Source organism: Larimichthys crocea, chromosome VIII (genome assembly GCF_000972845.2).
Source record: "Larimichthys crocea isolate SSNF chromosome VIII, L_crocea_2.0, whole genome shotgun sequence".
NCBI classification, from domain to species: Eukaryota; Metazoa; Chordata; class Actinopteri; family Sciaenidae; genus Larimichthys; species Larimichthys crocea.
In genome coordinates this window covers 32,491,485-32,505,978 of record NC_040018.1, presented here as the reverse complement: position 1 = coordinate 32,505,978, position 14,494 = coordinate 32,491,485, and the positions used below count along the sequence as shown (strand labels likewise).

Below are 14,494 nucleotides of genomic sequence, written 5' to 3'. Positions count from 1 at the left end.
ACAGACAGACAGACAGACAGTTAGTTACAGACAGACAGTTACAGACAGACAGACAGACAGGCAGTTAGTTACAGACAGACAGTCAGACAGACAGACAGGCAGACAGACAGACAGTTAGTTACAGACAGACAGACAGACAGACAGACAGGCAGACAGACAGATCATCTGATCTAGAGTCAGAAACTAAACGTCTGATAAACATTGAAACAATGTTTGTAAACACACACACACACACACACACACACACACAGTCAGTCTTATCATGGTGTGTTGTATCAGATCTACAGATTACAGATGAGTCTGATCGACTGAACACAAACTATGTTACCACACTCACACACACACACACACACACACACACACACACACCTCCCATATAAACGTTTAAGGATCACCTTAGTGGTAACCTGACACCCCTGCAGACCCCTCCCCCACCCAAAAACCTGGCTTCACACACACACACTGTACATGCTACAGTTTGTGTGTGTGTGTGTGTTTGTGTATGTATGCATTTGTGTGTGTGTCTGTGTGTGTGTGTGTGTGTGTGTGTGTGTATGTATGTGTGTGTGTGTATGTCTGTGTGTATGTATGTGTGTGTGTATGTCTGTGTATGTGTGTGTGTGTGTGTGTATGTATGCATTTGTGTGTGTGTGTCTGTGTGTGTGTGTGTGTGTGTGTATGTGTGTATGTATGTGTGTGTGTGTATGTCTGTGTGTATGTATGTGTGTGTGTATGTCTGTGTATGTCTGTGTGTGTGTGTGTGTATGTATGCATTTGTGTGTGTGTGTCTCTGTGTGTGTGTGTGTGTGTGTGTATGTATGTGTGTGTGTGTGTGTCTGTGTGTTCTTACCATTCTGTAGTGTGTTCCTCTCTGACACCATGTCTCTCTCTCTGTTCACATTTGACTCTCACTCTCACTACAGCGAACCCTGTCACATGTTAAGCCCCGCCCACCAGACGCTCACTCTTCTCTGGCCCCGCCCCTCCCCTCCCCTCCCCCCTCCTCTCTGTCTCTCTCTGCTGGCAGACTTCTGTCTTACAGGTGAATCAAAAATGTTTAGACAGTTCACTACATTCATTAATCTAACGTTTCACTAACATTTCACTAACGTTTCACTAACATTTCTCTAATGTTTCACTAATATTTCTCTAATGTTTCACTAACATTTCTCTAATGTTTCTCTAACATTTCTCTAACGTTTCCCTAACATTTCACTAAAATTTCCCTAACATTTCTCGAACATTTCTCTAATGTTTCACTAATATTTCTCTAATGTTTCACTAACATTTCTCTAATGTTTCTCTAACATTTCTCTAACGTTTCCCTAACATTTCAGTAACGTTTGTCTAACATTTCCCTAACATTTCACTAAAATTTCCCTAACGTTTGTCTAACGTTTCACTAACATTTCACTAAAATTTCCCTAACGTTTCACTAACATTTCCCTAACGTTTCTCTAATATTTCACTAACGTTTCACTAACATTTCCTTAACATTTCTCTAACATTTCCTTAACATTTCACTAACATTTCATTAACGTTTGTCTAATGTTTCATTAACATTCCCCTAATGTTTCACTAACATTTCACTAACGTTTCTCTAACATTTCACTAACGTTTCTCTAACGTTTCACTAACATTTCCCTAACGTTTCTCTAACATTTCTCTAACGTTTCCCTAACGTTTCTCTAACATATCTCTGACGTTTCCTTAACATTTCACTAACATTTCACTAACGTTTGTCTAAGGTTTCACTAACATTTCCCTAACGTTTCACTAACATTTCACTAACGTTTCCTTAACATTTCACTAACGTTTCCTTAACATTTCACTAACGTTTCTCTAACATTTCTCTAACGTTTCTCTAACATTTCTCTAATGTTTCCCTAACATTTCACTAACATTTGTCTAAGGTTTCACTAACATTTCTCTAACGTTTCTCTGTTTCACTAACATTTCACTAACGTTTCTCTGTTTCACTAACGTTTCTCTAACGTTTCTCTGTTTCACTAACGTTTCTCTAACGTTTCCCTAACGTTTCTCTGTTTCACTAACGTTTCTGTTTCACTAACGTTTCTCTAACGTTTCACTAACGTTTCTCTAACATTTCTCTAACGTTTCTCTGTTTCACTAACCTCTACCTGTCCTTCATAAACACCTCCTTCCAAACCCACTGACATTCCAGGAATTCCAGGAGCAGGGAATTATGTTCAAAGACTCCTCCAGGCTCATGAACCTCACTGAGGAGCATACAAACACATTTTCTTCCTGTTCACTGCAGAACACAACCACCACGACCCACCAGAACACGCTGATTAAGACTGACCCGGTACTGACAGAGTGCTGACCCAGAGCTGACCCAGAGCTGACCCAGAGTACTGACCTAGTACTGACAGAGTGCTGACCCAGAGCTGACCCAGAGTACTGACCCAGTGCTGACAGAGTACTAACCCAGTGCTGACCCAGAGTACTGACCCAGTACTGACAGAGTGCTGACCCAGAGTACTGACCCAGTGCTGACGGAGTACTAACCCAGAGCTGACCCAGAGTACTGACCCAGTGCTGACAGAGTACTAACCCAGAGCTGACCCAGAGTACTGACCCAGTACTGACAGAGTGCTGACACAGAGTACTGACCCAGTACTGACAGAGTGCTGACAGAGTACTGACCCAGTGCTGACAGAGTACTGACCCAGAGCTGACCCAGAGTACTGACCCAGTACTGACAGAGTGCTGACAGAGTACTGACCCAGTGCTGACAGAGTGCTGACAGAGTACTGACCCAGTGCTGACAGAGTACTGACCCAGAGCTGACCCAGAGTACTGACCCAGTACTGACAGAGTGCTGACAGAGTACTGACCCAGTGCTGACAGAGTGCTGACAGAGTACTGACCCAGTGCTGACAGAGTACTGACCCAGAGCTGACCCAGAGTACTGACCCAGTACTGACAGAGTGCTGACCCAGAGTACTGACCCAGTACTGACAGAGTGCTGACAGAGTACTGACCCAGTGCTGACAGAGTGCTGACCCAGAGTACTGACCCAGTGCTGACAGAGTACTGACCCAGAGCTGACCCAGAGTACTGACCCAGTACTGACAGAGTGCTGACCCAGAGTACTGACCCAGTACTGACAGAGTGCTGACAGAGTACTGACCCAGTGCTGACAGAGTGCTGACAGAGTACTGACCCAGTGCTGACAGAGTACTGACCCAGAGCTGACCCAGAGTACTGACCCAGTACTGACAGAGTGCTGACCCAGAGTACTGACCCAGTACTGACAGAGTGCTGACAGAGTACTGACCCAGTGCTGACAGAGTGCTGACAGAGTACTGACCCAGTGCTGACAGAGTACTGACCCAGAGCTGACCCAGAGTACTGACCCAGTACTGACAGAGTGCTGACCCAGAGTACTGACCCAGTACTGACAGAGTGCTGACAGAGTACTGACCCAGTGCTGACAGAGTGCTGACAGAGTACTGACCCAGTGCTGACAGAGTACTGACCCAGAGCTGACCCAGAGTACTGACCCAGTACTGACAGAGTGCTGACCCAGAGTACTGACCCAGTACTGACAGAGTGCTGACAGAGTACTGACCCAGTGCTGACAGAGTGCTGACAGAGTACTGACCCAGTGCTGACAGAGTGCTGACAGAGTACTGACCCAGTGCTGACAGAGTACTGACCCAGAGTACTGACCTAGTACTGACAGAGTGCTGACCCAGTACTGACAGAGTACTAACCCAGAGCTGACCCAGAGTACTGACCCAGTACTGACAGAGTGCTGACCCAGAGTACTGACCCAGTACTGACAGAGTGCTGACCCAGTGCTGACCCAGAGTACTGACCCAGTACTGACAGAGTACTAACCCAGAGCTGACCCAGAGTACTGACCCAGTACTGACAGAGTGCTGACCCAGAGTACCGACCCAGTGCTGACAGAGTACTGACCTAGTACTGACAGAGTGCTGACCCAGTACTGACCCAGTGCTGACCCAGAGTACTGACCCAGTGCTGACAGAGTACTAACCCAGAACTGACCCAGAGTACTGACCCAGTGCTGACAGAGTGCTGACAGAGTACTGACCCAGTGCTGACAGAGGGCTGACAGAGTACTGACCCAGAATACTGACCCAGTGCTGACAGAGTACTGACCCAGAGTACTGACCCAGTCCATCAGAGTACTGACTAACCTGCCTAACAAAACTAACAACACTAACAACTACTCTGTGTCCTTTACACCTTTCTCAGCTTATGTCCTCCTCTGTAAGTCGCTTTGGCTAAAAAGCGTCTGCTAAATGTAATGTAATGTAATGTAATGCAATGCAATGCAATGCAATGCAATGTAATGTAATGTAATGTAATGTAATGCAATGCAATGTAATGTAATGTGATGTAATGTAATGTAATGTGATGTAATGTTATGGAATGTAATGTAATGTGATGTAATGTGATGTAATGTTATGGAATGTAATGTAATGTGATGTAATGTAATGTAATGTAATGTAATGTAATGTAATGTGATGTCAGATGACCTGAATCTACACAAACTGTTTCTGCTGCTTAAGAAGTGACAGACTTTTTATTTAAAGACTCTGTTTCAACTGAGACACATCAAACACTGACCAACACCAGAACAGTGGAACTGGTCTCTGATTCTGAACACAATTGAACCCAGAGATGATTTCACCATCTGCAGACAGAAACACTCACTGTGTGAAGGACGACTCTGAACACTGATCCAACAACCAGCTCCAGCCAGAACCACCAGTCCACAGATCCAATCGGGGTCCAGACAAAACCAGTAGAGTCCAGATAAATCCAATAGAGTCCAGACAGAACCGGTAGTCCAGATAAATCCACTAGAGTCCAGACAGAACCAGTAAAGTCCAGATAAAGCCACTAGAGTCCAGACAGAACCAGTAATCCAGATAAATCCAGTAGAGCACAGACAGGGTCAGTAGAGCTCAAGACAGTCAGTAGAGTACAGACAGGGTCAGTAGAGTACAGACAGTCAGTAGAGCTCAGTAGAGCTCAGACAGTCAGTAGAGCTCAGACAGTCAGTAGAGTACAGACAGTCAGTAGAGCTCAGACAGTCAGTAGAGCTCAGACAGTCAGTAGAGCTCAGACAGTCAGTAGAGTACAGACAGTCAGTAGAGCTCAGACAGTCAGTAGAGCTCAGACAGTCAGTAGAGCTCAGACAGTCAGTAGAGTACAGACAGTCAGTAGAGCTCAGACAGTCAGTAGAGCTCAGACAGTCAGTAGAGCTCAGACAGTCAGTAGAGTACAGACAGTCAGTAGAGCTCAGACAGTCAGTAGAGCTCAGACAGTCAGTAGAGTACAGACACAGTCAGTAGAGCTCAGACAGGGTCAGTAGAGCACAGACAGTCAGTAGAGCTCAGACAGTCAGTAGAGCACAGACAGTTAGTAGAGCTCAGACAGTTAGTAGAGCACAGACAGGATCAGTAGAGCACAGACAGTCAGTAGAGCACAGACACAGTCAGTAGAGCTCAGACAGTTAGTAGAGCTCAGTAGAGCACAGACAGTCAGTAGAGCACAGACAGCCAGTAGAACACAGACAGTCAGTAGAGCTCAGTAGAGCACAGACAGTCAGTAGAGCTCAGTAGAGCTCAAACAGTCAGTAGAGCACAGACAGTCAGTAGAGCACAGACAGTCAGTAGAGCAGCAGCAGTCTGAATGTGTTCATAGAGAAGCTGCAGGCTCAGACAGCTCCACCCACAGAGCTCTAAGCCAATCAGATTCTCTGAGTTCACACACACACACACACAGAAACACACACACACACACAGAAACACACACACACAGAAACGCAGACAAACACACACTTGGCAGCAGTTTAAAGAACATTCTTCAGTTGGTGAATCAAATCTTTAAATATCACAGAGACAGCTGCTGCTGAGAGCTCTGATAACCATGTGATTATAGGTCATATATATAATATGATTGTTTGTATGTATTTATGTGTGTATTCCAAATGATGAAACAGTGTGTGTGTGTGTGTGTGTGTGTGTGTTTACCTCACAGATCCTGACCTCACCAATATGGCTGCTGCTCAGCTGCTTCCTGTCGAGATTTAATTATAATGACGTGATGATCAAATTATCAGACAGCCTCATCAGATTCAGTTAAATTTCAAGGACCTTTAAACAAAGACTTTATTTTCAAGGTTTTCCAGGATTTTTAACAGATAAATCAGCTGACAGAATAAAAACAAAAGCATCGACATCGATCGACTCAGTGATGATCAAAGACAACAACACTGGGGTCAGACTGGGCATATGTATTTTCTACACATATAAACACACGTGTTCAGTATATAAACACACACAAACACGTTCAGTATATAAACACACGTGTTCAGTATATAAACACAGACAAACACGTTCAGTATATAAACACACATGTTAAGTATATAAACACACATGTTCAGTATATAAACATGTGTTCAGTATATAAACATGTGTTCAGTATATAAACTCACGTGTTCAGTATACAAACATACACAAACACGTTCAGTATATAAACACACGTGTTCAGTATATAGACACACAAACACGTTCAGTATATAAACACACGCAAACATGTTCAGTATATAAACACACGTGTTCAGTATATAGACACACATAAACACGTTCAGTATATAAACACACATAAACATGTTCAGTATATAAACACACACAAACACGTTCAGTATATAAACACATGTGTTCAGTATATAGACACACATAAACACGTTCAGTATATAAACACACACAAACATGTTCGGTATATAAACACACACAAACACGTTGAGTATATAAACACATGTGATCAGTATATAAACACACGTGTTCAGTATATAAACACACACAAACACGTTCAGTATATAAACACACGTGTTCAGTATATAGACACACATAAACACGTTCAGTATATAAACACACACAAACACGTTCAGTATATACACACGTGTTCAGTATATAGACACACATAAACACGTTCAGTATATAAACACACACAAACATGTTCAGTATATAAACACACACAAACACGTTCAGTATATAAACACATGTGTTCAGTATATAAACACACGTGTTCAGTATATAAACACACGGGTTCAGTATATAAACACACACACACACACGTTCAGTACATAAACACACGGGTTCAGTATATAAACACACACAAACACGTTCAGTACATAAACACACGGGTTCAGTATATAGACACACACACACACGTTCAGTATATAAACACACATAAACACGTTCAGTATATAGACACACATAAACACGTTCAGTACATAAACACATACAAACACGTTCAGTATATAAACACACACAAACACGTTCAGTACATAAACACACACAAACACATTCAGTATATAAACACACACAAACACGTGTTCAGTATATAAACACACATGTTCAGTATATAAACACACACAAACACATTCAGTATATAAATACACACAAAAACGTTCAGTACATAAATACACAAAAACACGTTCAGTATATAAACACACGTGTTCAGTATATAAACACACATGTTCAATATATAAACACACACAAACATGTTCAGTATATAAACACACGTGTTCAGTATATAAACACACACAAACACGTTCAGTATATAAACACACACAAACACGTTCAGTATATAAACACACACAAACACGTTCAGTATATAAACACACACAAACACGTTCAGTACATAAATACACACAAACACGTTCAGTATATAAACACACACACACGTGTTCAGTATATAAACACACACACACACGTGTTCAGTATATAAACACACACAAACACGTTCAGTATATACACACACACAGACAAACGTGTTCAGTATATAAACACACACAAACACGTTCAGTATATACACACACACACACGTGTTCAGTATATAAACACACAGACGTTCAGTATTTTAACACACATGTTCAGTATATAAACACGTGTTCAGTATATAAACACACACACACTTGTTCAGTATATAAACACACGTGTTCAGTATATAAACACACACTTTCACTATAGAAACACACACACACGTTCAGTATATAAACACATACACACACACATGTACAGTATATAAACACACACACACACACACACACACACACATTCAGTATATAAACACACACACGTTCAGTATATAAACACATGTGTTCAGTATATAAACACACACACACACACACATTCAGTATATAAACACACAAACACAAGTTCAGTATATAAACACATGTTCAGTATATAAACACACACACACACACGTTCAGTATATAAACACACACGTTCAGTATATAAACACACACAAACACATTCAGTATATAAACACACACACACACACACACACGTTCAGTATATAAACACACACACACACGATCAGTATATAAACACACACACACACACACTCAAACACGTGCAGTATATAAACACACACAAACACACACACGTGCAGTATATAAACACACACAAACACGTTCAGTATATAAACACACACACACACGTTCAGTTTATAAACACACACAAACACGTTCAGTATATAAACACACATGTTCAGTATATAAACACACACGTTCAGTATGTAAACACACACACACAAACACGTGCAGTATATAAACACACACACGTTCAGTATATAAACACACACAAACACGTTCAGTATATAAACACACACACACACACACGTTCAGTATATAAACACACACACGTTCAGTATATAAACACACACGTTCAGTATATAAACACACAAACACGTTCATTATATAAACACACACACACACACACGTTCAGTATAAAAACACACACAAACACGTTCAGTATATAAACACACACACAAACACGTTCAGTATATAAACACACACACACAAACACGTTCAGTATAAAAACACACACAAGTTCAGTATATAAACACACACAAACACGTTCAGTATATAAACACACAAACATGTTCAGTATATAAACACACACAAACACGTTCAGTATATAAACACACAGACACACGTTCAGTATATAAACACACAGACACACGTTCAGTATATAAACACACACACAAACATGTTCAGTATATAAACAAACACAAACACGTTCAGTATATAAACACACACAAACACGTTCAGTATATAAACACACACACAAACATGTTCAGTATATAAACAAACACAAACATGTTCAGTATATAAACACACACACACACACGTTCAGTATATAAACACACACACAAACACGTTCAGTATATAAACACACACACAAACACGTTCAGTACATAAACATATGTTCAGTTTTAACAGTTGCTTGTGGACAAATTGAAAAGATTTGTGTCACAGTGTGTGTGTGTGTGTGTCACAGTGTGTGTGTGTGTGTGTCTCACAGTGTGTGTGTGTGTGTGTGTGTGTGTGTGTGTGTGTGTGTCACAGTGTGTGTGTGTTGTGGTATCTAGTTAACTTAGTGGCAGGCGGTCCCCTCACATCACGACCTTTGACCTCAGAGGGTCTTTAGTGGTCTCAGAGGACACATGAATCAGGCTAATGAATAATAAGCAGTGTGTGAGTGTGTGTGTGTTGGTGTGCTCAGCTGTTGTTCATCAGTTAACTCACAGATAAATCATTTAGGTGTTTTCCAGTTTAAACCTGACAGGAAACAGAACATTTCAAAATAAATGTACCATCGTTCTTCTTCTGTGGTGTAAACACTGCAGCTCACAGTCAGACGATGATTCACACCGATGATCAAATAAACGTCTGATCAGTTTGTTTGATTATTGATTCTTACCTTTATATCACAGCGTTCTCCACACTGCTCCATGATTTCACTCTTCTGATGAACAAACATTAAAGCAACCTGAAACCAACCAAACAACAACCAAACATTAAACCAACCTAAAACCAACCAAGCAACAACCAAACATTAAAACAACCAAACAACAACCAAACATTCAAACCAACCAAACAACAACCAAACATTAAAACAACCAAACAACAACCAAACAACAACCAAACATTAAAAACAACCAAACAACAACCAAACATTAAAAACAACCAAACAACAACCAAACATTAAAACAACCAAACAACAACCAAACAACAACCAAACAACAACCTGTGGACTGACCTGATCCTGGTTTCAGTTTGTAAGATTTCACAATCTAACAATCATCTGTGTCTCCCCGCTCCCCTCTCCTGTCTCCCCTTTCCTCTCTCCAGTCTCCTCTCTCCCGTCTCCCCTCTCCTCTCTCCGTCTCCTCTCTCCCGTCTCCCCTCTCCTCTCTCCGTCTCCTCTCTCCTGTCTCCCCTCTCCTCTCTCCGATCTCCTCTCTCCCGTCACCCCAGTCTCCTCTCTCCCGTCTCCTCTCTCCCGTCTCCCCTTTCCTCTCTCCGGTCTCCCCTTTCCTCTCTCCGGTGTCCTCTCTCCCGTCTCCCCTCTCCTGTCTCCCCTTTCCCGTCTCCTCTCTCCTCTCTCCCGTCTCCTCTCTCCTGTCTCCCCTCTCCTCTCTCCCGTCTCCCCTCTCCTCTCTCCTGTCTCCCCTTTCCTCTCTCCAGTCTTCTCTCTCCCGTCTCCCCTCTCCTGTCTCCCCTTTCCTCTCTCCCGTCTCCTCTCTCCTCTCTCCCGTCTCCTCTCTCCTGTCTCCCCTCTCCTCTCTCCTGTCTCCTCTCTCCTGTCACCCCTATCTCCTCTCTCCGGTCTCCTGTCTCCTCTTTCCTGTCTCACCTCTCCAGTCTCCTCTCTCCTATCTCCCCTACCCTGACCTTGAATCCTTGAATCCAGGCCTTTGAGGGCTCCCTGGAGGACTCCCTAAACCGATCCTTGAACCTGAGTGCAGCTTCAAGGAGCTCGAGCATCCTCTTTCATGTAACTGCTGAATATTTAATGAGGTCATAGGTCAGCTCCAATCACTGCCAATCGCAGTGCTGTCTGTACAACTCACAACATGTACACACCAAGTCTGTTTACAACTGTAGCTGTTAGCTCAGACTGTTAGCTCAGACTGTTAGCTCAGACTGTTAGCTCAGTCTGTTAGCTCAGTCTGTTAGCTCAGTCTGTTAGCTGCTGTTAGCTCAGTCTGTTAGCTCAGTCTGTTAGCTGCTGTTAGCTCAGTCTGTTAGCTCAGTTTGTTAGCTGCTGTTAGCTCAGTCTGTTACCTCAGTCTGTTAGCTCAGTCTGTTAGCTGCTGTTAGCTCAGACTGTTAGCTCAGTCCTGTTTAGCTCAGTCTGTTGAGCTGCAATCGGTTAACAGCAGTCTTTAGCTGCAGTCTGTTTAGCGCTGTTAACTCAACTGTAGCTCAGTCTGTTAGATCATTCCGTGAGCTCAATGCGGTTAGGCTCAGTCTGTGACCTAACTGCTGTTAGCTCGTCTGTTAGCTCAGTCTGTTACCCTCAGCTGTTAGAGGCTGCAGTCTGTTAGCTGCTGTTAGGAAAAATCAGGAACCACAAATATAACGCAGATAACACTATCTGTTAGGCTGCAATCTGCTTAACTCAGCTGTTAGCTCAGTCTGTTAGCTGCTGTAACTCAGACTGTTAGCCAGCTTGTTAGCCAATCTGTTTAGGCTCAGTCTGTATAACTGCGTAGCTCTCTAGTCAGTCGGTTAGCTCAGTCTGTCTATAGCTGCCTTGTTAGGCTCGTTGTTTTAGCCCGCTCAGTCTGTTGTCAGTCCTGTTAGCTGCTGTTAGGTCAGACTGTAGCTGCAGTTTGTTAGCTGCTGTTAGCTCAGTGTTGTTAGCTTCAGTGTGTTGGCAGTCTGTAAGCTCAGTGCTGTTAGCGCTTTAGCTCAGCGGTTTTAGCTCGTATAGCTCTAGGTCTGTTAGCTCAGTTGTTAGCTGCTGCTGTTAGCTCATCTGTTTTAGCTCGTCTGTTAAGCTCAGTCTCGTTTAGCTCGGACTGTTTAGCCTGCTGTTTTAGGCTCCAGTCGTTTCTGTTAGCTCAGTCTTGTTAGCCTCAGTCTTTTTATCTTAGCTCAGTCTGTTAGCTGCCCGTTAGCTCAGTTCCTGTTTAGTGCCTGCTGTTAGCTCAGACTGTTCTGTTTTAGCCAGTTTGTTAGCTGCTGTTTAAGCTCAGTGTGTGTACGATAAGTCTGTTAGTCTCAGTCGGTTAGCTCAGTCTGGTTAGCTGCTGTTTTTAGCTTCAGTCTGTTAGCTCAGACTGTTAGCTCAGTCTGTTGTAGGGTTAGCTAGGTTCTGTCTAGCTCAGCCTGTCTAGCTCCGAATGGTCTAAGCTCAACTGTTAGCTCAGTCTGTTATTAGATGACTGTTAGCTAGCTGTTAGCTCGAGTTTGTTTCTGTTCTCAGATCCTGTTTAAGCTAGGCTGTTAGTGAGTATTAGCTCAAGTGTGTTTAGATCAGACGTTATTGTATCAGCTTAGTCTTTTAGCTCAGGCTGTCTAGCTGCTGTTAGCTCAGATCTGTTAGCTTGACGTGTTAGCGAGACTGTTTTCAGCTAAGTCTGGTCTTTAGCTCAATCTGCTTTACTAGTTTTAGCTGTCTGTTAGCCGTGCTATGTTAAATTAGTTAGGGCGTTGAGCTCAGTCTGGTTAGCTCAGTCTGTTTAGCATCAGACGGTTTAGCACCCAGACTGTTTAGCTCAGTCTGTCAGTGCTGTTTGATCACGATACAGACTGTTAGCTCAGTCTGTTAGGCTGTCTGTTAGCTAGTCGTGTAGCTACAAGTCCGTTAGCTTGTTGTTTAGCTCAGTCTGTAGCTAGTCTTGTTAGCTGATGTTATGCTCAGACTGTTGATCAGTTTGTTTCGAGCTGCTGTTAGGCTCAGTGTGTTAGCTCAGTCCGTTAGCTCAGTCGTTTTAGCTCCGTTTGTTAAGCTGCTGTTAGCTCAGTGTTTCTGTACTCAGTTCTGTTAGCTCAGTCGTTAGCTGCTGTTAGATCAGACTGTTAGCGGTCAAGTGCTGTTAGCTGGCATGTTAGCTCAGTCTGTAGCCCAGTTCGCGTTAGCTTTGTTAGCTCAGTCTGTAGGCTGCAGTCTGTTAAGCTGCTGTGGCTCAGACTGTTAGCTCGTTTGTTAGCTGCTGTTTAGGCTGCAGTGGTGTTTTAGATCAGTCTGGTAGGGCTCAGTCTGTTACTGCTGGTTAGCGTCAGACTGTGTGCTGCAGTTTGTTAGCTGGCTGTTAGCGTCAGTGTGTTAGCTCAGTGTGTTAGCTCAGGTGGGTGTTAGCTCAGTCTGTTAGCTCAATCGTTAGGCTGCTGTTAGCTCAGTCTGTTAGCTCAGTCGTAGCTGCTGTTAGCTGCAGTGGTTAGCTCAGTCTGTTACATCAGTTGTAGGCTGGCTGTTATAGCTCTGTGTCGTGTTAGCTCAGTCTGTTAGGCTCAGTCTGTTAGCTGCTGTTAGATCAGACTGTTAGCTCAGTCTGGTTAGCTGCTGGTAGTTGCAGTCCTGTAGCTCAGTCGTTAGCCTGTTGTAGCTCAGTCTGTTAGCTCAGTCTGTTTAGCTGCTGTTAGCATCAGACTGTTAGCTCAGTTTGTTAGCTGCTGTTAGCTCAGTGTGTTAGCGCATTGTGTTAGCTTAGTCCTGTGAGGCTCAGTCTGTGAGCTCAGTCTGTTAGCTCATGCGGTTAGCATCAGGTGCTGTGTAGGCTTTGGCTGTTAGCGTCAGGTCCTGTTAGCTCAGTCTGTAGCTGCTGCTTAGCTCAGACTGTTAGCTCAGTTGATTAGCTGCTGTTTAGCTCATCAGATGTGTTAGATCAGTCTGTTAGCTCGTCGTTAGCTCAGTCTTTTTAGCCTGCTGTTAGTCAGTCTGTTAGCTCAGACTGTTAGCTCATCTGTTAGCTCAAGTCTGTTAGCTCGAGACTGTTATGCATCAGTCGTTTTAGCTAGTCTGTTTAGCTGGGCGCTGTTGCTTAGTGCGGTTAAGCTCAGTCTGTTAGCTGGCAGGACTGTAGCTAGCTGGTTAGCTCAGTCTGATTAGCTGGGCTGTGTAGCTTAGATCATGTTAGCTCAGAGGACTGTTAGCAGTGGCTTGTTAGATCAGTCTGTTAGCTCAGATGTGTTTAGCATCATCGGTAGCCTAGACTGTTAGCAGTCAGTCTGTTAGCTGTTGTTAGCTTAGTCTGTTAGCATGCAGATCGTAAGCATCAGGACTGTTGCTGGCTGTTAGCTGATGTCCTGTTACAGTCAGACTGTAGCTGCTGTTTAGATATCACAGTCTGTAGCTGCTGTTATGAAATCAAGTCTGTTAGCTGCTGTTAGCTTAGCAGAATCCTGTTAGCTGCTGTTAGCTCAGTCTGTTAGCTCAGTCTGTTAGACTCGATCTGTTAGCTATAGATTATAGATTGAGTTGTTCTTGGTGTCCCCTGTAAACATGTGGCTGCCGAGCATGGCGAGTCACATGTCTGATCAACAGGTCCTCATAGTATGGTGTAAAGTTTTCATTCACTCACAAATCGTATGTGACTTTTCAACTGTTGCGTTTTTGTCCTTTGAACTCAGAATTTTCCTCAAGGACTTTGCATGGAACCAGGCAGGTGGAAAAAAACAGTTAGA

At 43.2% G+C, this 14,494-nt stretch overlaps 1 protein-coding gene across 7 annotated transcripts in view; it reads right to left on the bottom strand.

Annotated features, from left to right (window-relative positions):
• Positions 1-11,010, bottom strand: part of plekhg4 (pleckstrin homology domain containing, family G (with RhoGef domain) member 4) — a 40,320-nt gene extending 29,310 nt beyond the window's left edge. The window contains exons 1-3 of one of the 7 annotated variants that reach the window (XM_027281192.1): positions 10,119-10,205; positions 9,780-9,848; positions 6,039-6,084 (exon numbers count right to left, since the gene is read on the bottom strand). Coding sequence is in view for 4 of the 7 variants with exons in the window: in XM_027281195.1 (XP_027136996.1) it covers positions 9,780-9,848; positions 10,754-10,846 (162 nt within the window). In the remaining 3 variants the exon portion in view is untranslated. Of the gene's footprint in view, positions 1-850; positions 925-6,038; positions 6,085-9,779; positions 9,902-10,118; positions 10,206-10,753 lie in introns of those variants that run through there. The other 6 variants (XM_027281195.1, XM_027281187.1, XM_027281188.1 and 3 more) reach the window with 6 other exon arrangements.
• Between the last annotated feature and the right edge of the window lie 3,484 nt (positions 11,011-14,494).